Consider the following 24,898-nt stretch of genomic DNA (forward strand, 5'->3'; position numbering starts at 1 on the left):
AATTTTGTAATAATAAGGGATTATTTCAAAAATCAGGTTAGGATTATGCGATTCGAAGGACCATCCAACTCAATCTTATTGATGTCACTAATATCTTCATAAAATGAATGTTAAATGAGTAAAAATTTTATTAATATTAAAGTAATTATGAGAAAACATTTCAAGAATAAGCTTAGAAACATTCGAAGGACTAGGCTCAACCCTTGTGGACCAGTCACCCATGCATTCTAGTACTATGGCCACTATTCAATAGTCTGATTTGACAATGATTAAAATCCGATTGGAAGGACCAGGCCAAGACAATTTTTTTTAATACTAACTCTTAAATTATAAGTAAACATGCCAAGGATGACATTTTGTCAAGAAACATGTCAACCAACCTAACATTGGTTTTGGAAAATACGCCTAAATGATAAAATTTTGATATTTTTCCCAACACTCTTTTTTATTGAAAATCTGGACCAACTTTTAAAGCAAAAATTTCTGGAAGAAGTCATAAATAAATTCAAATGCTCAATGAAAAATATCCATTCTCTCAATAACAAATCAAAGTTGTTTCTTCTGTAAATATTTAGTGCTTCGAGGATAATTTTGTAAAGGTCGTAAATAAAAAGGCTTTGGTTTCATTTCAACCCCTTTTCAACAATTCCTTTGACATAAGCCAGGAACAACGTTAACATTTTGCGTAAAGAATCTACGATCCATAAAAAAAACAACATCATTCCTAATTCATTACAACTGCCTGGACGAAATAAAGAATGATGTTGAATGCCTTAAAAAAGTCAAAAATGGTGTCATCTCCGAAAGAAATTCAAATTGAATGGAGGTGCCAGAAAAAAGTAGAAATTTCACTCTGACAATTGCTAGCACTGATAAAAAAAAAACCAATTGCTTTAAGAGTACCTATATGAGGTTAAAAATGGCGCCAAATGCCTGAAAGAAATTATAAATGCACTGTGCCTAACAGCACCTGAAATTAAGTTAAAACTTTTAAGCGCACAAAATAAAAAATTATTTATAAAAAATCTCGAAACTTGGAAAGTTAAAATGCGGTTCGAAGGACCAGAAAAAACATCGTTAGTATTAGGATTATGAATACAGGGGTCGGCATAAGTCAGTTAACTTCAAAAATAGTGCGAACGCGGCAACGGTGCTTGCCTTACCGAATTTGTGCGCTTTTTCTGTATCGTTTTTTTTTCTTTTTGTTTGATATGAGAATTGGTTAACTGACTTATAAGCAGTCTTGTCAAATATGAGTTTGAGAGGGAGGCACAATTTTAAGAGTTCACCAGGTACCTTAAAGATCTAAAATAAATTATGATTTGACGTCGTTATCGAAGGACCAGATAACCGAAAGTTCTGTATCATTAAAAGATTATATAGTTGTACAAATCCATGTTGGCAAGTAAGTCGAAAACTAAAATCTTGTCAAAATTATAATCAAAACATCAGTATGACCAATTCGTCTTTGCCTGATCAAAGGACCAAATATAATTTTCTCAAAAAAAAATGCATAATTTAAAGGTGGTCAAGGTCCAAATATGACCTTACGTCAGTATTATCGAAATTGTTACAAGTGGAAATGTTCAATATTTGATTGCACGCGTCCAGACAGCAGCAGTCGGTTGGGAAAATATACTTTTGGGCGAAGATTGAAAAGGCCGACGTCTGTCAGTATGTTACACATTTCAGTAATTGCAAATAGCAGAATATTAATTACTGTTATTGCAAATCTTACAAGCAATTAGCGTCCCATTTAACTTGTTAGAAACATATTAGCATCCTAAAAGCTTCTTATGTAAAGTCAAAAATTATGTCAAAAACTCTGAAAGAAATTGATGAGACCTGCCATAAGAAATCTATTCATAAACACGTCATAAATTTAAAATGATAACATTATTTGCGATACTTTCTTTTTAAACTCAAAACAAACAAATTTTGATTAAACAAAAAAACGGGCAAAACCGTGAATCTTCTCATTTCGTAGTTTACTTAACCTTTGGCACTTTTGCCCATTTAATCTGGCTCAGTCGGAGCCACCGTTAACTAAAAATACAATATTGCGATAATAGATTTATTATTGCCCTAACTGGTTTTATTCCATAGAGATAACGACCCTCGGTATTGGCGCCATAAACAATAAAAAGTTCGATTTGGTAGCCTATAATTCTGACAATGCTTACCGATGGTTTTGATGATGGAAAAATCATCGATATCAAATCCGCTCCTGGTGCTATCGTCTTTATTGTTTTCTTCGGAGTCGGACGAACAGTTTTCATACTCGGTTTCTGAATTGGTCCTGGCAGATGACGAATCCAAACTGTCTGTGCTCTCTTGGCGAGTTCTGATCACTCCATTCACCCACTCGGCCATATCTAAAAATTTACATAATTGTTTTATTAATACAGGTATTTTGGAAGAAGATTGTGACGAGCAAGCGGAAGGAAAATTGAAGTCAGAGTCAACGAACATTTAAGACTTATCACGCGAAATAAAAATACTTTTATTAACAATACCAATTCTCCTTTTGCGAACCTCATATTAGAGTCTGGGCATAATTTTGATCCGGGACCTAACACTGAGGTTCTGCATGTTTGTGAGAAAGGGTTACAATTGGACTTGTTGGAAGCATTTGAAATAAATAGGGCCATAAACTCCCCAGACTGCACATGCATTAATGAGCAAACTAAGTTTGACAGTTTACGCTTTTTTGATTCAATTAGCCCTAGAAAATAACTTTTACCTTTATTGTTTTTAACTCTTTCATCTTATAACATTTGTATTAGTCAAAATTTAAAATCTTTTCTTTAACGCAACGCTAATATACAATAGTTCCTTATGGTACCTTCTTTTAATATGTAGAAACCTGTATCGTCCTAAGTATAAATTTTATATTTTAAATCGTAGATGTCCTTATTGTACTATGTTTTTAATTTTAATTCTATTATTTATTGTTGTTTTTTTTCCCGATAACGGGTAATTTTTGTTTTATTTGGTGAACGTATATCTTTATAATGTTCTGGTTAGTTCTAAATCTATATTATTATAACGAATAAGTTCTTTTTTAAAATTATCTTGAATTAGCTGTATTTTATTTTAGTATCTGATGATGGCTGTTTACACAGCCGAAATGCATAATACATTTACCAAAGTGACCTACATGCATTTTTCTTGGAGATAAAGACTTCCCCTATTTGTAATCTTTAGATTGTGACGAAACTATCGGCTCTTTCGTCATATATCCAATAGTTTTTGCAAATTCTCGCCTATCACAATCAAAGAGACCATCCAGAAAGTCGCACCTCTTACAGTTTTCAAAATATGGTATTTTTACCAAGTCTCAAACTTTGGATTGATCGATCCTAAAGAACTTTCTATATTCTCGCCCTACAAATTTTCTGATGTTTTCACAACCTGATATGTTTTGTTACAACCCGATGTTTTCTTGGTCTATAGAGTTTAAATGTGGGGATTATCCACCTAAGCTGATACAGTGTTTGTAACACCAGGGTCTAAGCTAAATGATACACAATCTACTTCTACAAGCCGAACAGATTATCAGATTCCTAGAGCACACCATCATGCAACCTCACAAACATTTGCAATTCTCTTAAATCTTAAATTTAACTCCATTATTTCCAATTTAGCCATCGTGCATTGTTTTAATATTTCAGGCATTTGGGCAGTTATTTTTTAATTCTGAGCATTTAATGAATCATTTCTGTTCAGGTGTTTGAGGAAGTTTTTATTAAATTCCAGGGAGTTCAACAATTATCATCAGCTCTATAATTCATTCATTCAGACACTTAATTATGGTAAACATGCAATATTATTATATTTTTCCAGGTAAATGAGATAGGGATAACTTCTTTATTAATCCAGGAAATTGAGCTAGAGTTTTACCTCAAATTCTAGGAATAATATCTGGAATATTCAAAAAATTAAAAATCCTTAAGTAGAAAATGATTGTGAGCAGAACGGTCCTGAAAATTCGAAAAAATGATTTTTTTCATTTTTGTAATCGAAAAATTAAAAATATCAAACTTTGGAAAATCCTAAAATCCAATCTATCCAAGAAGTTACAAAATTTATAACTTTCTAGATAAGGCGTTTTTTAAGACCAATTTTGAGGTCAAAAATGCATAAAATTATCCAAAATATCATACATTTTTAGGTTTTCGAGGTATGGCGTTCTTAGGCACCAATTTTAGGGACTTTTCAAAGTGCTGTTATTCCTACAGATCATTTTAGATCTTACCAAAACCTGGGCTTCCATAATCTTTGATTGTAAGATACTGCTGCTAGTTTAGTTACATTAATATTGAAAATACAAATTTTTTTGGGTGAACAATATGTTCGACAATGAAAAATTTCAAACTGGAAGCTGATGCTGAGAAAAATGTATGTTCTTTCTTAATAGTTCTCATGGTTCTTGCATATGCCTACCCAGAAAACTATATCTGTTATAGTTTCCAAAATCTGATACATTTGGAGTTAAAAAAAAATCGTCAAGAATTGCAAATCTATAAATTTTTCAAATTGCTGTAATTCACACAGATTTCCACAAATCTCAACATCACCCGGTGTTTTTTTTTTTGGCCTATAGGTATATTGAGATGTTACTGCTAGTATAGTTAACGCGATATAAAAAAAAATCATGGTAACAAATTTTTATGCCTAAAAAATGAGAAATCTATTGTGGAAAAACTATGGGTTCCTTCTTTAGAATTCCAACGATTCTTGAATATTTTCATTCTTCTAAATCCAATAAGTCGATCAGGGAGGATGTAGCTCTAATAGTTTCCGATATCTGGCGTTTTTAGGAAGTAAATTTTAGGGTTAAAAAAATAGTCAAAAATAGGAAATTTATGAACTTTCAAATTACTGTACTTCAGATCCCATTACAACTTAGATTGAACTTCTTCACTTCAACAAATTTTCTATATTACCATGCTTCTGAATCGAATTAATCTATCCGGAAAGTCATAAATCTTAAAGTTTTGGAGGTATGACGCTTTTTGAGACTAATTTTGGGCTCAAAAATGACAAATTTGAAAGTTTTCAAAGTGCTGTTCTTTTTAGATCTCACCAAAATCTGAGGATTCCATAATCTGAGATCTCTTAGTGATCCTAAGAAAACTATGGGTTCTTTCTTTAGTTCCAACGGTCCCAACATACAGGCAAGACCTCTAATAATTCCGGACATCTGGCGTTGTTGGAGGTCAATTTTGGAGTTAAAAAAATCATCAAAAATAACAAATTTATTAATTTTTAAATTGCTGTGATAGATTTTCTGAGATCCCATCAAAACCCGGTAGTTTTTTGATGAATAGAGGTGTAACGGCAAGAAAAAACAATTTCTTGCAAAAATGCCTAAACTTTGGAAAATGATTGTAAGAAACCTACTGAACCAATCTTCATTAGTCAAACGAATTTTCTACATGTTCGTCAATAAAACTATCCAGAAAGTCGTACTCCTTATAATTTCTGAGGTATAGCGTTTTTGGAGACCAAGTTTGAAATAAAAAATTGCAAGTGCTGTAAATTCTACAAATCTTTTTAGATCTCACCATAACCGGGGGCTTCGATAATCTACAAAATAAGATGTTGTCGCTAGTATGATATCGAAAGAAGTATTTTTTTATGTAAAATAACAAATGTCAAACTTTGGAGGGCAATTGTGGGAAAAATCTAAGTTCTTTCTTAATAATTTCAGCGATAGTTTTATACCCTTCTCTTTCAGAATCCAATGAGACCTTCTGAAAAATCATATCTCTTAAAAAAATGAAATATTCGGCTAAAATGGCAAACTTGCTTTATATGTCACCTATTTCTAAGAATTCTTCGATTTAGCTTTTCTTCCCGCTTCACATTAATAATACTCTAGACTTATTACTGTTATAATAAAAAGAAAGCCATCAACAATCAACAGCAAAAAAAAATAATGAAATCAAAACTTTCATATTATCATACCGTCTTCTCCTCTGTCTAGCCTAACTGGTCTTCCTCTCTCAAACACCACTTAAGAAAGAAGAAATACGACAAAAACCCCAATCACCGTAGCAGCTTCCGAGAAAAAGTGAAAAATGAAAGTACCACGACGCACGTGTATATCTCGATCGGATCTCGTACGACCGCAGCCTGTACCGAACGCACGCGAACTGACGATGAAAATTCAATTTCGTTTCAGCTCACGATCGCAGACCTAAAATATTATTTACAGAGAAAAAAAAGAATATATAAAATAAACTTCAGGGGAGATCGGGCAAGAGATCCCGCGTATTGTCCAGACCTGGTGTTGCCAGAGATCGGGTCGTATGTATGTAGTCCGTTGTGGATGTGGGGCGGCTTAAAATAGGTTTTGGATTTTGATAGTTCGATGGTTTCGGACTTGTTTAATTGATGTTTTGCTGCTATTATATTATAATCCTTTTGACTAAGGTTGTAGATTTTCGAAGGAATTCACATTATATACAAAAAAAATTTCATGATAGAGATAAACTATTGATCTATCAATGGACTAATCTAAGTTCTGGTGTCATTAGAGTCTAATCAAAGGTATTTAAAGAGCTTTTCCAGAGATTTTGGAAAACAAAATAGCCTGGAAAGGTGAAAAGGGGACAAATTTCCTGGGTGTTCTTTTCGAAAAGTTAAATAGTGCTCACGTCCAATACTACCTAGCTCAATAAAGCTTTAAAAGATAGTTTCACGTGTGATAATACTTATTGAATGAATTTATAATATGTATTCTTTATATATTTCCTATTTAATGAGAGAAAATATTAAATTTTGTATATATTTTTGATATTCTCGTTCTACAGACTTTTACCAGAGAAGATTATAGTAAAGTCTATATATTTCAGGTAGACTTTGATTATAGGCTTAAGCTTATATAGAATTATACGTAGAAAATTTAGACTACGGAATTCACAGGCTGATGTTTACGGAGGAAAAATATTGTACCATAAACAGGCTGAGTAGGCAAGAAAAAAGGAAAACTATATTTCTGGCTCAACTAGGCTCAAATCAAAGCTATTTTTTCCAAGGAACGAAGAAAACGAAATATTCTGGAAAGGTAATTAGTTTAGAGGTTTAAAAAGTGACTCCAAGAACCCAAAATAACGAATATATTGAAGTTTTTAATCCTATTTGGCTCAAATACATAAAAATCAAAATTCCAATATGATTCTCCATGACTCTTTTAATCTGTGGCATGTCTGAAAATACTGAATTACTCAATTTTTTTAGAAAGGTGAATAGATAGCAAATTAATCAGATGATCTTAGTGAAAAGTCAAATAGTCCTTTTGCCTAATGCTGTCTAGATTATTAGAGCTCTTTAAGATAGTTTTACGTCTGATAATACTGTGAATCATTTTTTTTTAAATTGAAATATTGAATATTTTTAATTAATTTAAGACTTTTAAAAAATCAGATCATAGACTTCAACTTAAAGAGCTGTACATTTACATTAGTACTTGAAGAAAGACTCTTGTCGTTTGACACATGACAATTGGCAGAAAAAAAAATACAATGTTGCCACAAAATTATTAGCATGATATTTTGGCACCATAAATTATCTAAGACATTTGACGCATGACACATTAAACACAATGTTGCCACACAATTTATTACCATTTTTCTGTCTTAGCCGTCATAAATTTATTGAAAAAATATTTGTGATAGAGATGTGTAAATTTTTTTCATTATTAATGATCTCTCGGGAAATATAAGATTAAGATAAGATAAAGCCATCAAGTACCACAAAAACTGATAACAAAATCACCGTTATGACCTCACTTGTCCGATATCAACAAAATCTAAAATCACGTCAGATTATTATAATCCGAAACAATAATATTTCTGACATTGCCATGAATAGTTTATTAAGAAAAAATAATCATGACATCAATAAGTGGCTAATATTTCACATTTCAGTTCAGTGTTTGAGAATTCCAGGTGTGATAAGATGCAAATTGTCTTAGTTCTCTTGTGCGTTCTGTATAAAACTTCCGCATACAAAAGTAAGTAATTTCATTAAAAAAATAAAATATGATAAAGAACTATTTTTTCTCAGATGTGACTGAGACCGTGGAAAAGTCTTGCGACTGTGGATCAACCGTCACAATATTAACAGTAGCTGTGGCAATAGTGGCTGCAGGACTTTTAGCTGCATTGATAGCCATATTAGTCTTATATTGTCAAATTTCCAAGCTTAAGTAAATTATTTTTATCTTAATTGCTTGATAATTGCCATATAATCCTTTTTTTATCAATTATAGAAATGAGCATAAAAATACTGCGGTTCAATCAAAAAACAGTGCTAATGAAAAACAGACAATGTTTAATAAAAATGACAAAAAGACCCATGCAAGGTAAGCAAACCTAATTTTTTGACTATTTTTTCTTTTGTTATTGTGAAGATCGTAGCGTATCAAAAACCCCTTCACTAAGAAGACCCACAGGGATCAGATTAGGCATACAATCGACAGCAGAAGCACAAGATTCGAATACATCGTCAGCACGTTCCAGTGTGGACAAAAAAGTTGATTTTGTGGTGAACGTTGATGATGGCAGTGATGTAAGTGAACAAGACGATTGTCTGGACAATGGGTCTCCTAAAGAGTGAGTTTCTCTTTTATTAAAACCAATTTACGCTTTTTTTTTAATTATTTTTAAATGATGCAGGTTTCGTAGGACGGCTGACAGACGTCCGACTAAGTTTGTTTCTAACGCAAGTATTAACGAGGATGACGCAGCTGATGATGAAGATGAAGATGAGGATTTTCCAAAAGAGTAAGTATAATAGGTTTTCTTGTTTGCTGTGAAGTTATCTCACAGTTTTACTTGTTAAAATGTTTGGTGCTATTGATTTAAATTAGGATTTCTTGCAAAGAGTCATTTGTTGCTTAAGGAGAATTGTATGCCAATAAGCATATTTTACTGTGATATATGAATGAGCTCCCTTTCTCTTACAGATATTCTTCGTAAAAGAGTAAGTAAATGGGAAAGTGTTCTGACCAGTGATTTTTAGTGATCATTCATATTTTTTCTTAGTCAATATGATGCTCATAAAATAAAACTTTACTAACTTTGATTAATATGCTGAACAGTCCCTTTGCCTCCATGGGGTATTATTGACAAGCATAAAACTTTAGTTTTGATGATCTCTTGATAGTGTGGAGTGCAGAAAACTACCACTTGATGGATTATGGTACAGAATTGTTGTACATTAAGGTTTATCTGATTTATTTATGATTATATTAAGAGACTTGCTTGTCAGACTGCTTAAATGAGTTACCATTGCAACAAGCATAAAACTTGAATTTCCTTAGTATTCATCAAAAGAACATTGGTTGAGTCAAACCAATCTATTAAGTCTCGAAGACCTTTTGATGCTCTTTCTTCAATAGACAGAAATCATAATTTTTATGAATGACACAGCTTTTGTCGCATTAAGAAAATTGCTTCATTATTTATTTTAAATAAAGGAAGTTAAATATAAATTCATTAGATGCCTTCTTCAACTATCAAATTGAAACGAGCTCATGTTATTATTTCTCAGCACTGAGTAAACGATTATTTGAGTCAAAGAAGTCTTCTAGATCTAGAAGTCTTGAAGATCTACCAATAGTGTACAATGTCGAAGACCACCAGTTGAATCATGGCACACATGTTGCACAATTGCTTCAGAATCGATATATTTGAAGAATCTTCATCAGAATTTCGTGACTGGTACTGTCAAAAGCCTTTGTTAGATCGCAAAAAAATGCTTCACTATTAATTTGACAGTAGAATTATTAAAGAAAACTGTTGATCCCAAGACAGATTCTTTACTAGGAGAATTTAGAGTCTATGAAACAATGCAAATAATGATTTCTTAAGTAGGAAGAAACACATGATTATGCTACGCTTCACAGTCAAAAGCCTTGGTCACATCAGACAATATTTGGTTCGAAAAAAATTGCATGTTATTGGAATCATTACTAAAAATCTTATTTCTCATTGTTTAGTGAAAGAAGATTTGAGTCAAACCATCCCTTGAAGTCTTTGGAATCTCTTAATAGTGTACAGTCCAGGAAGTCACCACTTGGATCATGCCACAGAATTGTTGTGTCATCAGCAAATCAGATGAAATTTTCCTGTATATCAAGGTTTTTCAGGTAATTGGGACCAGAGACAACTATAGTAAAGAAGCACGATTTCTTAAGTAGGAAGAAAAGTATTTAAGTGCTACATTAGAGAATCCACATAATTGAATATATAAAATGTTATAAATGACCTAATCAAAAGCTATCGTTAAGTCAGAAAATATTAAATAAAAACCCTCCATAATCAGTCTGTAAAGACCAAAAAGAAGGTTTACATCTGTACTAAATGCTCGAAATGTAATTTAATGCACCCTTAGGATTTTACTCTCAGAAACCTTAAGATTTGACAATCCAGATTTTATATTACTAAGACAGAGTTAAGAAAGCTGGATCATCAGGACAAGTGGATAGAAATACCTTTTGAAGATTATTGTGATAGGTTCTATTAAATTACAGATATTGGAGTTTTCTGTTTTGAACTCTAGGATCTGCAACCCTTCAGGAACACGTATGAACCCCTATTTATTTTCGAAAAAAAAACAAATCACTAGATTTGTATTTGTATAAGAGAACCAAACAATACTTGTACATCCTGACAATTTATCTAGCAACTAAGTCAATCTTTTTTGTGCCAAATTTTCTCAAGATTATCGATTCCGAGTATGACTTTCCTAAGGACTACTATGCAGGTTTTGCTGTAGAAAACGTCATACCTACATTCGTTCAGGTAAATGTCAATTCTTCTTTTCAAAATTGAGTAAATTGGTCAAGTATTTGTAAAAGTTCTGACCTCTAGTTCACCCCACTTTGATATGCTCAATATAGGTACACGCCTAATGCCTATACGTATATACTGACTTCTCCAATGCCTCTGACATTATTAATTAAGTCTGGTCCAAGTGTTTGGTCTCATTTCATTATTTCACTTCTTGAGGCTTCTTAGCAAACTAATTGATTGTTCCTACTTCTGGATTACTGGATAAGGCTTTAAGCATTCTTGGAAAAGACTCCAGTCGTTTGTTTATGGGGTGCTATCTGTGATCCATCAGCGCAATACTCGACTCCTTTCGGTTTCCATCAGATAATCTTTGGTGTAGACGGAATGAATGAATAGTCCTAGGGTTTACGTAATATACACCTCACATGTTTGTGGACATAGAAAATTAGTTGCAAATTAACTATTATATAATTATTGATACCTCTTAATGTTAGCTCCTAAGGATACACTTAAGCACACTCTTACTAGTGTTTATACTAAAAGGAATCTATAAATCAACAAGAAATTTTCGTCTCAGGTTTCGTAAGACCGCAGAACGTCGCCCAACTAAATTCGTCTTCGGAAACCCCCTGGAATCTGGATTGTATGATGAAGAAGCCACCAGCAACAGCAGCAAAAGAGAATCCTCAGATTCCCATCATAAAATCGCCAAAGAATCGAGAAAAAGTGTAACTTTCGACGATCATATAAAGAAAATTCCGAGGACAGAAAGTGAGGATAGCAGTGAGGGTAGAACCGACGACTTGGAAATTACTATAGTGGAAGTGGGAGATGAAAAATCGTTACCGAGCGAGATATTTAAAGAGATATTTTAGTTTTTAGTTTAATAAATTATTGAGTATGTGCTGCGGTTATTCCTACACCTTCACCAATTCATCGCTGAAAAATGATCGGGTAGTTGGCCATAGTAAGTAGATTTTTGTTTCTCAGCAAAATGACAGGGATCTGTAATATTTCCAGTGCGTTCGTTAGGGGGCACAGTATAGATGGCAATAGTAGGTTTATTCTCTAGTGAATATTTTAGGATCCCCTATATATTTTTTTTGAAATTATACTTCGAAATGGCACTAAATTTTTTTTGGTGGGTATATGGCGTCTTACACTATATTTGCCCCAGAAAAGAAATGATACGACCCTCTAGTTAGATTTTTATTAAAGAAAAAAGAGCAATATGAAAAGGTTAATTGGATATTAACTGCTTATGTCATGTTAAATTTAAAATCTTGGGTCGTTACTGTTTTTGACCATGACTGTTTAAAAAGAAGTACAACCCTCCAGTAATTCTCTATTAACGTAAGAAAACCGAAAGGAAACTTTCCTGAAATAGTTAAGGTCTTTAAGGAATTATGTTTTCCAGGAATTAGGAAACTATTATATACATTTTTCGGAAAAAATCCTTTAAGTTCCAATTTCCTTTTGTTAACAGAGAATAATTAGAGGATCATACTCCCTTTTAAGAGTCGTAGACTAAAACAAATAAAAACAAGGAAAGTGTAAAAATTTTTAAATTAAAATGATATTAGCAGTTAAATTCCAATAGACCTCAGATTGCCTTGTTATTTCTTTAATTTTCAAGGGCAAATATAGTAAATGCTGTTGGAAATACATATTTTTGGTTACTGTTCTTGTAACCAAAAATCTAAAAACTAGTCGAAATGATCCAAGTATAAAACAAGTACACAAACAGGACAGGAAATAAATTGGAATAAAGTAAAAGTAATTTAAAATGCCTGGAAAATATAAAATGTAAATGTGGAACACTGGAATTAAATAAAATATAATTGAAAATGCCTGAAAAAGGTATATTTAAAATCTTATAAATAAAATTGCTTTAAATATCTGAAAATTATAAAAAGTTATTTAACATCCCTGGAAAACCTAAAAAAATTACATGAAATATTTGTGATTAAAATTCAAAATTTCCTTAAATGACCGAAAGATATAACAATCTTAATAAAAAGGTTGGAGTTCACATAAAAATTGTGTCAAATGCCTGGAATAAAGCAAAATATATCTCCAAAATATACTTTTAATGACTTCAAATGACAATTAATTTTCAGTGCCTGGAATAAAAATTACCTTACAAAAATTATTAATATGCGTCTAATAACTGTCTATTAACTGTCATGCCCGTTGTGGTTATGTATAACTTTTTTAATATTCAATCATTTCCTGTTCTTAAAATTGCCATATTCATTAACTAATTATAAGAAATCCTATTACTACTAATGAATTTTAACCTTTGCAATACCTGGAATAAAATTACTGCAAATATATAATAGACCTTAACTATTTCAAGAACGTTTCCTTTCAGTTTTCTTACGTTAATAGAGAATTACTAGAGAATCGTACTTCTCTTTATAGTCATGGTCAAAAACAGTAACGAGCCAAGATTTTAAATTTAACATGACATAAGCAGTTAATATCCAATGAACCTTTTCATATTGCCCTTTTTTCTTTAATAAAATCTAACTAGAGGGTCGTATAATTTAATTTCACATTAGGTTTATCTGCCCTTATAAAAAATTGCTGTTATTATTTTTTAGAAGTTTTTTGTTTAATTACGTCGACATACAAATTTAGAAGCTTTTTTTGGTACTTTGTTGTTCTCAGTTTGCCTCCAGAAAATATATTTAAATAATTTTCTCTCGCGTTTATCAAACAATGATCTTTAAGCAAAGTTGTAAATAAAAGATAAGATATTTTTTAATTATGCCAACAGATGCCTAAGCCCCTTGTAAATAAATTTCCATCATCTGGTTTTATTTTTAGTACCTACCTTGTTCACACTTTTCAGGTTAGTTTAAAGCGACCATCATGGCTAGAAATATTACCAAGTTACTTGTTTTCGCTGTTATTTATTTATGTTTATTTAGCGGTAAGTCAATTAAAATTTTTTGTTATGTTTAAACAAAAATAATAATTTAAGAGTCAACCGCCCAATTGAGATGTTACAACTGTAACTCTTATAACCAGCTAAACGGTAGTCTTTGTATTAATCCCATGGACCCCAGAGTACCTACTATAGTATGCCCGAGAAATTATATTTGTTCCAGGGTTACATACGTTACACGTAAGTAAGTACTTTTTAAATACCTTTATGCATATTCATTTATTTGTTTTAGAGAGGACATTTATAACATCGAGATCGTGCGACCCAAGCGGCAATACTTGCAATAATATCCGAGGTACATTACAAAATATGTATCCAGACCTTTCTAATTTTCAATGTTCCACTTGTTCACGGGATTACTGCAATTCTGGACAGCACTTGACTGCTTTTAATCTTTTAATTGTTTGTATTGTTACTCTTTTAGTTATATAAAACTTAATAAAAATTCTATGGTTTGTGTTGTTGAATGAGTGTTAGTCCAGGTAATTTAGTTATAAGAATATTGGTTAAGAAGCTCTGGTTCGGCCTTTAAATTTTTAAACCAATTGGTTAAGGATCATTTACAGATGCATCCGCCCTATACTTACCTAAAATGATACAGTATTTTTTAAGTTCTTTTATTTATTATACAAGGAGAATTACAGAGATATTTCAATGGGTGATTCCTTGTGAAAAAATATAAGAAAAAGTTTCTATAAACATGGGTCCGGAAAGGCACAGTTTTTAAGATACAGAGTGATATTTTTTTTTATTAATATTAAAAAAAATATTTACTTAATTCTTTTGAAATTTGGCAGTATTACTTATTGTATTGAAAGGCTAATGTAGCCTTAATTGGATTAAAATTATAAGGTCCAGTGGCGTCCTGGGGGACATCTTAGCAAATATTAATGGCAAAAAAAATTTCGCCACTGCCTTTTTTTCAACGTGTCAGTTCTAGAAAAATAATTAATAATAATAAAAAAATAATATTTAAAAAAAAATGTATCACCCTGTATCTTGAAAACTGTGCATTGCCGGACCCATGTATATAGAAACTTTTTCTAATATTTTTTTACAAGGAATCACCCATTGAAATATCTCCGTCTATTTTTCGAACACCCTATATACTATATCGAAAGTAATTCAAATATTTTGTTTTTGTCAAATCTGTCAAACCAGGATGGGAAATTACCACAAAAAATTATTAAAATAAAAAAAAATACTCCAAGGGGATTTTTCCAGGCAGTTGACGTTAATACTTATTGTTCCCTATTTGCTCAGTAGACACTCAAAGTTATCACTGATTTCTCTCAAGCAATGCACTAACAAAACGATTGATTTTTTTTTACGTTACACATTTTTTGGATGTTTAGTATCATCATTTTATTCAAATCGTCCCTCCTCGAGTATCTGACTCATATTATTATCCGCTATATAACCCTCAAATTCATCTATACCAGATAAATCAGTGTATGATCAAAAGGGGGATACACCAAGCCAAACAATTAAGGGCTTAAACAATATATTTCAATTAAGTTGGACCGGGGGCGTCGACACATTGTCACTTAGATGTACTTGTTTGTTATTTACAACGTTCGGGGTAGAGAGGGTGTAACGGTCCTTAGTGAGGAAAATGGAAAAGCAACATTTTGTTTAAATAAGGTCAATACCAGTGTAATGGATAAGACGATTATTCAATATAGTAAAATGAATATTTACATGTATAAATGGTTTTATAGTTTGACGTTATTTTGCATTTTATTGCAGGTATTTAAAGCCAAAAGGGACAGGCAAAATGGTGGTTTATGTAGAAAGTAGATTTTGAAATTTACTCCAGTCACTTTTAATTTCCTCCTGGTATTTGAAGCTATTTTTCCCTTGGACAGTCAACATCATGGTTTGTTTGTTCCAGTCATACAAAGTCAAATTTCTTAAGTAGTTTTTATATTTTATGCTAGACATTTATTGTTTTGTATATTCCAGGCATTTTGAATTATTTTTCACTTTATTATGGACATTTAAAGCCATTTTCTTTCTGGTAATTGAAGCTATCGTCCAGGATTTTTCATGAATTTTCCAGGCGCTTAAAGTTCAGAATGTTCACAAAACATTATGTTTTTCATAAGATTAAAGGTATATTAAGTTTCCTATTTTTAATTTTTTTAGCTGTGCTAATTTTCTCAAATAAAAATCAGAAATTTTAAATTAAAAAAAATAAATAAACACAAAAATCACTGATGCTCTATCAAAGCATTTCATCCATTTTTCAAAAAAATACACCTAGAAAAAATTAGTAAAGGTTTTTCCGGCATTTGAAGCTATTTGACACTATAAGAATAAAGAATATCAATAAGAGCTGTCTAAAACAATCAATTTCCTGTTTATTCCAGGCATTTGGATTCATTATGAAATTTATTTGAGGCAGTTAATCATAGTTCGTCTTTTCCAGGCATTTGGAATCATTTTCCACTTATTGTCTTTTATATTCCAGATATTTTTAGTAATTTATTTCAGTCAATAATTGGAGTCTTGATACGACTATGGTTTTTTATGTCTTCCAAGCAGTTTTAGAAAAGTATTGAAAACTGAGCTGACTTTTACTGACACAACATATTTTTCTATGGTTACTTAAGTACATAAGAACCCATTAGCAAATATGTTGTGTACCCCTTTTTTTGAATAGTGTCGTTGCTTTGATAATGTCTTAAGGCAGTAATTTTTTAATTTTTTATACGCTGAATACAAGTAGTGTGTTTTATTTATTTATTTATCAATAAAGTTGCTTGAAAAGGAAGATTTTTGTATCTGTTCAAGACTACAAAATACTCTGCTCTATTGTTTTTAAAAAATAGAAATACCAAATCGCTGAATTTATAAAGGAGATAAATTAATTAAAAGAAAAGCTGAAAGCGAAGGATGTTATGTTGCAACATCAATAAAAGGTTATCTATAGATTTCTGCTCGGATGTCCAAAGTCAATATCAAACAAAAATATAAAATTATTGTTATACCAACTATTCAAACTCTGCAGACAATTAACAAACCAATGAACTAAAGATTGAGCGAAATTAAGGCTTTGGAGGATTCAAAATATATTCTAAACAACAAAAGTAAATAGAAAATGACAAGTATCATCAAACCATTCAGTCACTGGAATCTATAAGACAACTCCCATCACTTCCGAATAACATCAATATAACGGTTTCTGAGCAAGTTAACTCTCGAAGTAACAGATTCGAAAAGGCAATCGGAGATCCTATCCACGCCTTGAACCCACAATGAAAATAATACATCCAAATTTAACATAAGTAACATCAAAGACTCTAGTTTTTATCAATAAAGATGTTCCACAGGAGAGGTCCTAGGACTGATCCCTGTGCGACTCCTGAGAGGGTAATGTAGTCTGGAGATGTCACTAATAATAGATTATCGGAAAAGCCAAATATTATAAGTTTGCCCATTAACAGAGGCTATAGTCTAACTTGTCAAATTCTTTTGACAGGTCCGTTTAGGAACAGCAATCTAGACTTTCAATAATAGTTTGCGTAGTAATTACTAAATTAGACGTTGTGGATCGGTCTTTCTCCTCAGACATGTATCCTGCACGCAGTTTAATAATAAGAGATAAATTATTATAAAATGAGTGTCTTCGTACGTAGTTGGATAAAGTACAATACAAAAATACAATTTTAGAATGATACAGAAGATATTGAAGAACTGTGACAGGGATATGTCTAAAAAAGTCGAGATTTTGGCTCTGCTAAGACCTATAGTATGAACGCAGCTTTACATTAAGGGAAGAATTGTTATAAAATTAGTGTTTTCATACGTGGTTGGATAAACCACAATAGAAAAACACAATTTTAGAATAATACCCAAGATATTAAAGAACTGAGACAGAGATATATCCGAAAAAGTAGAGATTTGGCTCTTCTAAGACTAATATCATGGACGCAGCTTTACAATAAGTAAAGAATTGTTATAAAATGAGTGTTTTCGTACGTGGTTGGATAAACCACAATAGAAAAACATAATTTTAGAATGATACCGAAGACATTAAAGAACTGAGACAGGGATATGTCCAAAAAAGTCGAGATTTTGGCGCTCTTAAGACCTATAGCATGAACGCAGCTTTACAATAAGGGAAGAACTAGTATAAAATTAGTGTTTTCATACGTGGTTGAATAAACCACAATAGAAAAACACAATTTTAGAATGTTACCGAAGATATTAAAGAACTAAGACAGGGATTTGTCCGAAAAAATCGAGATTTTGATTCTCCTAAGACCTCTATCATAAACGCAGTTTAACACTAAGCGAAAATTTATTATAAAATGAGAGACGATAACTTCTTTTATGGACCAGTGATTCCAAGCATTTAAAAAATATATATTTATAATAGATGCGTGACGTTTGAAGAAGTAGATATATCTCTAGCATTGGGCAGTGAAGTGGGTAGCTTGGTCAGAATCCTAATCAGATCAATATCTGAGTCTTTGATGTTACTGCTGCGTGTGGTAAATTTGGATGTATTATTTTCATTGTGGGTCATATGCTGGATATGAGTATTGAATGTTTAATAGAGGTTAATTTGCTTATGATTCTGTGGCAAAGTAAGATTATTATGCATATTACTCCTGGTACCTTGGGAATGCGTGATTTGTTTTTTTGAAATATCAGTGCTATGTACAAAAGAATATACTTTTTCTATATAAAGATGATTTATATCGCTAATATTAGAGTAGCTCAGTTGAGTAAAGTCTATTTTTCTTAATAGTTACTTTAAGAATGTAATTTTGGAGAACTTTTAACAGTTGAAGAGTAGACTTGTAAGTACCACCCCATACTATTATGCAATAAGAAAGGAGAGACTCCACTAAAGATTTATACACAAGCAAACACAATTTGTTGCCCAGTATCTCTCGAAAAACGTAAAATTTTTGTATTAGGTTTCGGAATTTACCACAAAGATAATAAATATGATCGCTCCATTTTAAGTATTGGTCAATTATAATTCCAAGATATTTTGTTTTGCTTTTTTCTGTGATTACTTCATTTCTTGTAGTGTTGACAGTGATACTAGTAAAAAGTGGTCTGTTCTTATTACATAAGGAAAAAGCTATATAATTTGTTTTTTCCATGTTAATCGTGAGTTTCTGGGTACATAACCAATCTCTTACCTTCCCAAAACCCACACGCAAACTATTTTTTACTTCTTCCCATGTATTGCCTCTAAATATTAACGTCATGTCATCTGCAAAGCTCACTATTTGGCCAGATATTTTTAGTTTAAGCAAAGAGTTTATGTATATGACAAATAGAATTGATCCCAGTATTGTACCTTGTGGCACACCCATATTTATTATCTCTGGATCGCTGAGGGTACCATTTAGTTTGACGTATTGTTCTCTCTCTACAAAGTAACTTTGGAGTACCTTTTTTGCTAGACCTCTAACCCCATAATGCTCTAACGTATCTAAAAGTATATTGTGAGGAACAGTATCAAGGGCCTTAGCAAGATCAATAAAAACAGCTATGCATTTTTTACCGTTGTTTAGGTTTTTAGTGACTTCTGATGTTACTTTATATATAGCATGTGCTGTACTGATGAAAAGTAGAAAAGCCAAATTGATTATCTGATAAAAGCGTTTTTAAACAATCTTTAATGCATTTTTCTAAAATTTTTGAAAAATTGTTTATTAGGCTGATTGGACGATAATTCTTAATTTTTGCTGTGGGGCCTTTCTTATGTATTGGCGTGATAATCGACTGTTTAAAATATTTTGGTATTGAGCCGTTTTTGAAAATAAGGTTTACAATATGGCTCAAAGGCTTTGCTATACAGTTATTTGCTATTTTTATGGCTCGCATTGGAATTTGATCTATTTCCGATGCAGCACTACTTTTTAGTGTCGAAATATGTTTAATTATTTCATTTGTGTTTACCGGTGTTAAATATATTGAATATTCGATGGTTCTGGGATGTCGGTAATAACAATGTCTTTCTCCGGTGGCTTTATTTTTTCTTTCATTTTATTTCCAATATTTATGAAGTAATTATTGCAATAGTGGCCATACCTTTATTTGATGTAAATTTCTTGCCATTGGCGTTCACTATGCTTGCTTTTATCTTCCTGTCTGGTTTTGTGTGTGTCCCATCCTTTATGATTCGATAGATTTTTTTAATATTTTTACTATTTTGCGAAATTTGGTTCTTATAATATTCAAATTTGGTTTTTTTTATTAGATCGTTCACGTAATTTCTAAACTGTTTATAAACATTTTTCAGTTGTGCACTAAAGTTTTTAGCTAATTTCTTTTTTAGTTCGTCCCTCTTACGAATAGCAATTATTAGCTCCGTGGATATCCATTCTTTTATGTTTCTTGCTTTATGTTTGTTAGTTCTTTCAATTTTACACGAGTTTAGAATGTCTATAAACTTTGTGAGTTGCTAAGTCTACATCTGCTGTTTCCATGGTGTCCACCCAAAATTCGTTTTTGATTAAATTAAAAAATTTGTCATAATCAGTATTTTTTTGTGTGTATTGAATTTGCCTTACTTGCGAGTCGATAGAGCAGAGTATTTTGTAGTCTTGAATAGATACAGAAATCTTCCTTTTCAAGCAGCTGGGATAAAATATTCCAAAGCAAACTATGCAGACGAGGTTAGTAAGTCCTTTGACTGACTAAAACAATTCGTAAGTATAATAAAGAAATTGGTAAAGTCATCGGTAAGGACAAGAAACGATGGAACGATGACCTAACCGAGAATCCGCCACTGGAACCGACTCCAGGAAAACAAATAGCAAGTAGCCTTGTCTCCAAAACATGGATTATGCAAGCTTAAGTCCCGGTTTACCGGAGTAGGCGACGAGCGAAGAGAGGAAAGTGCGCTGCCCTTAAATTGATAATCCCCGGCATTTCGTGGCGGGCAAGTTTGTTTTCTTTGGCGGAAAAGCTGCTCGGGAAACTAAATTAGCGAATGAAAAGAAGCTAAGCATTGCTTTCGTGTAACAATATTTGTTCTCTGGCATAGCAGTTCCTTGAAAGCATTATAAAGTATCGCATTTCCACAGAGGTGGTAAAGCTCTAAAAGCAAAACTTTAGACTTACACATTCTAAAATCAATAGCTTCAGGGGTCCTTTTTGTCATTTTCCTTTTTGAGGAGTTGACCACATGAAATCAGTAGTCGATCTGAAATAAAAGTTTTACTGAAATTACAATCCAACTATTTATTTAGTCAACTTGTGAATGCAGCCTTACTTTAGGTTAATTTTGACAATCTGTCTATTTTAGGTTGTAATAAGAAGCGTGGTGAAACCGTAATCCTGTGAAATTAATGTTTTTTTGCTGTGTTAATGATTTTCTTTATAAGTAGGTTTTTTATGTACAGTAACAAACTCAGTAGGCGGCCTAACGCATTTAACACTCTTCAAGCTTTTAAAATATTTTAAGATTTAAAATTCTAAGGCAAAGGCTGAAGATTCCTCAATGGCTTTCACGCTACAGAATTCCTCCTAGATTAGACTGTAGAAGGAGATTCTGAACTCCTCCTGTTGAGCTTCTTAGAGCAAGTTAATTTCTTTCAAATTCTCCGTGATAAAATGTTGCCAATTCCAGATAACCGACCGGATCCAAATATCCTTAGGCTTTTCTGGCAATGTCCGGATCATTTGCTAACCAATGACCAAACCGCCAAAAATTACGATGAAATATCCCCACCAATTTCGCTTTTTTTTCTTCCGGTAAAAAACCAAAAAAAAAAACAAGTGCTATCGGCAGTGGCATTTGTCAAGCGCGATGGTGCGTCGAAGAAAAATTGCGTTTTCGTTGTTTTTTAAGCCCGGTTTACATGTCGGCGATTTGCACGAGACGCGTCGCTCTTTTCATCCGGGGGCACGATGTAAATGTCACCTCATAAATCGCCTCTTTTGTATTTTCGCGGGGTGGGTCGAGGTTTATAATTGATGATGGGATTTTTTTTCGTATGGGGTGTTTCGTATACGCGATGTACCTTTTACCTAACAGAATAAATAGTTACTTTTTAATTGAGTAAAATGCACTTCGGAAAGACACTTTTCATTAATAAAAACTAAATAGGAGTTCGTTTGTTCTGGGGATTTATTTATTATGAAGCATAAAAGTTAAAATTTTAAAAAAAGTCAATAATGGGAGGCTTATTTAATTAGGACAGAATAATTGCCGGATTTCCTATAGGCTATCTTAGTCAGGTTATCTGAGTTATCTAAAAGATACAGATGATTTGTTTTATTGTATACCAGGCAGTAAAGAGCTGGTGGCATTTTTCGATACAGATTGAGCACGTGACAAGACACACAGAAAGAGCACGAGTGGGTTTGTAACAATGTATGCAAAAGCAAATCTGTGTGGCGTTGCTTATTGCCAGGACCGAATACATATCTTAAAATCAAAACCAGAAGTAAATTAATATTTAAAAAAAAAGAGAAAAGTTTTATCCTCTTTAGCTTAATCACGGGCCTAAAATACGGACAATAGGCCCAGACCGGCTTTAAACTCTCAGCTTAAACTCGGAAGGAGAACGGGAGGGGTTTAAGTGGGCCTCCGGGACTCTCGCGGGGATTCTCGAAACGATCCCTCATCCTCATCCTCGGCTCGGACCCGGGGGTTATTATTAAGCGATTTCGCGGTGCCTCGCATGTGTTTAAGTATCATTAAAAACCTGCCGATTGTTTCATGTCGACGAGCACTTTTGGGTTTGCCGATGTAAGCGGGGGGCGTAGGGCTATTATTTGTGGTGATTTAGGAATGTCAGTGACGACTCGTCATAAACGGGATACACTGACACAAAAGAGCAAACCCAATGGTACTCGGGTATCATCAGTATCGCCAGTGCTACGAAGGTTATTGCACTGTTTCTCGCACAATGCCTAAATGTGGCTTCCAGGGTTATTATTATTAGCCTTTATTAGGGCATGCAAAGAAAACGCAGCTTTATATCGCTCAACCCAGCTTTAGTATCGAAGAATAAATCAATGTCGTAATTGACAATCAATTTAACCTATAACATAACCTCAATTTAAAAAAAAAATACAGTAATACTTAATTTATAATTACGAAATTTACCACTGTGAGAGCAAATAAAGTAAAATTAGCACTTCTACTAGGCCAAAAAGGGGTACCTGAAATTCTGAGTCTCTCCGACTGGCAGCAGGGCCCACACTGGGTTGTTGGCAGCTATACGTTTGGGTCAAAAAGACGCAACAGCAGATCAACCAGTTAGAAGGTCTCCAGAATGTCTAGCAGGTACTGAGTGGGAATAGGTATTAGGTGTAGCCGATTGGAAAGAATGCAGGTTCCGAAGGTGATGATCCAAGCAACTTTATATGGTGACAGGTGGAATAGTAAGTGAGGTGGAAGCAGTAGAAATAAAAAGTGTAGCAAAAGCAGAAGCACAGGATAAGCAGAAGGTACAGGAAGGCCTAAAAATGGGGACCACACATGAGGTTCGGTATGGCTGTCAGTTTTATGGCATTAGGCCAAGAGAACGTCTACCTTTTCACATCCGCATTAAGCGAAACTATCTGTCATACTTTATGATCAAATAAAGAATGAGTCTATTAAAAATAAGATTGTCAGATTTCCCCAGATTTTAAGGTATGCACTTATCTGTCAAGTACCTAGGTGTTGACATGCTGGGATTAACTACTACCAACATTGGGTTAAATAATTTGCAACTATGGAGCAACTTATAACTTGAGGCCATGGTTTAGCAACAATGATTTACAAAAAAAACTGACAGAACATTGTTGACATTAACATTGTTATCACTATTGATCCTTATGACTTGAACAAAATAAACAAATAATTAATATATGCTTAGTATTCATGAAAATCTAAACTGCAAGGTAAAATCAATGGAAGTTCTTAATGCTATTCAACTAACAAAATTATGAAACAACATATCATATTATTGTTTACTTTTTTCATCCGATAATGGTTTTCCTTCTGTTTCAGATCAGGTATGTTAGGAGGGACCATCTTAACGGTGTATCATATCTGTGTGGTATATATATTTATATATTTATATATTTATATATGATCTTTAAATAAATTATTTAATGAAACTATGGTTGAAATTTACTTTATCCTGGCAAGAAAAAATTAATCAGTTAATTGTTTAATATTTCTGTGTTTGAATTTAAAGAGAATTAGTTAAGCAAAACAATTTATATCTGTTGGAGAGTAAACCTGTAATAAGGTGAGGATATTTTTATATAGATAAGTTTTGCCTGTTGAAATATTCGGAGTGGACTGTACAGACTCTCTGCACTTCTTTATAAAACGAAGTCCCGATATAGCGATTTTTTATGGATATTCGTAAGTCGCATCTACCTGTCGAGTCGATCTTGCGTGTATAGCTCTTGTTGGAACGTTATTAGCCAGTTCGGAAGAGTATTTACTTTTATGATATCGATAAAACAGAGTCAGGTCTAAAAGATTCTACTTATCTCTGGATCTGCTTTAAGACTTTAATATTAAGCAGCTTCAAAGTGTGTTTGGGTGCACAGCTCCATATGTAAGAGCATTACTCAAGAGGCAGACGAATCTGAGCCTTGAAACCTGTTGCGGTATATACAGCTTTTTCGTTTCAAAGAGAATGAGAATTCTTCATATTCTTTACATATATTCTATATATTAACCTTTTAGAAAAATTTGTAAAATTATCAATTTTCATGTAGGTATGATTCTAGCATATTCGAGAATTGTTGAGTATAATTGACAACAATTGTTCTACAGTTAGGACCTTCTAAAATTTGTATGTTTAAATCATTGCGTATAAAGACACACTGATTTTTACACTAATTTTTTTTAACTTATGACAATTTTCAAAATTGTTAATATTTTCTCTGGCCAGCACTCAAAAATAAAATATACCGTTAAAGAATGAAAGTTTATTGTCCTTAGACCTAAGTACCCTTGACTTTAGAAACTTGAGTGTAGTTTCGCCTTTTCAGAAATCCTTTGACAAAAACGCTTCATATCACTATCAAAAGAACGAGTTTTTGAACGGAACATTCAATCATTTATCGTGAAAAGGTTAACGATGTGCCTCGCTCGAGAACTCCAGTTGACACTAAGTAAAACAACGCTAAAGTGATCGATTTGGTGCTT

General features: G+C 32.6%; 2 protein-coding genes across 2 annotated transcripts in view; one reads left to right on the plus strand and one right to left on the minus strand.

Annotated features, from left to right (window-relative positions):
• Nucleotides 1-6,273, minus strand: part of LOC126740291 (cAMP-dependent protein kinase catalytic subunit 3) — a 42,883-nt gene extending 36,610 nt beyond the window's left edge. The window contains exons 1-2 of the mRNA XM_050446250.1: nucleotides 5,974-6,273; nucleotides 2,184-2,375 (exon numbers count right to left, since the gene is read on the minus strand). Coding sequence (XP_050302207.1) covers nucleotides 2,184-2,373 — 190 coding nt within the window. The 5' untranslated portion in view covers nucleotides 2,374-2,375; nucleotides 5,974-6,273. The remainder of the gene's footprint in view (nucleotides 1-2,183; nucleotides 2,376-5,973) is intronic.
• Nucleotides 6,274-7,857: 1,584 nt separating this feature from the next.
• LOC126740701 (uncharacterized) lies at nucleotides 7,858-14,216 on the plus strand. The gene is made up of 9 exons (XM_050446828.1): nucleotides 7,858-8,023; nucleotides 8,077-8,218; nucleotides 8,282-8,374; nucleotides 8,430-8,624; nucleotides 8,688-8,795; nucleotides 11,386-11,775; nucleotides 13,666-13,746; nucleotides 13,798-13,941; nucleotides 13,994-14,216. The coding sequence occupies exons 1-6, from the start codon at nucleotides 7,969-7,971 to the stop codon at nucleotides 11,681-11,683; spliced, it is 891 nt and encodes a 296-aa protein (XP_050302785.1). The 5' UTR covers nucleotides 7,858-7,968; the 3' UTR covers nucleotides 11,684-11,775; nucleotides 13,666-13,746; nucleotides 13,798-13,941; nucleotides 13,994-14,216.
• Nucleotides 14,217-24,898: the final 10,682 nt, after the last annotated feature.

The sequence above is a fragment of the Anthonomus grandis genome, chromosome 9, assembly GCF_022605725.1.
Source record: "Anthonomus grandis grandis chromosome 9, icAntGran1.3, whole genome shotgun sequence".
Lineage (NCBI taxonomy): Eukaryota > Metazoa > Arthropoda > Insecta > Coleoptera > Curculionidae > Anthonomus > Anthonomus grandis.

Bases quoted from the DNA above. Each gene is read 5' to 3' on its own strand.
- LOC126740701 (XM_050446828.1), top strand. From the start codon at position 7,969: ATGCAAATTGTCTTAGTTCTCTTGTGCGTTCTGTATAAAACTTCCGCA. The intron at 8,625-8,687 runs GTGAGTTTCTCT...TAAATGATGCAG, and splicing joins GACAATGGGTCTCCTAAAGA to GTTTCGTAGGACGGCTGACA. The intron at 8,796-11,385 runs GTAAGTATAATA...TTTTCGTCTCAG, and splicing joins GATGAGGATTTTCCAAAAGA to GTTTCGTAAGACCGCAGAAC.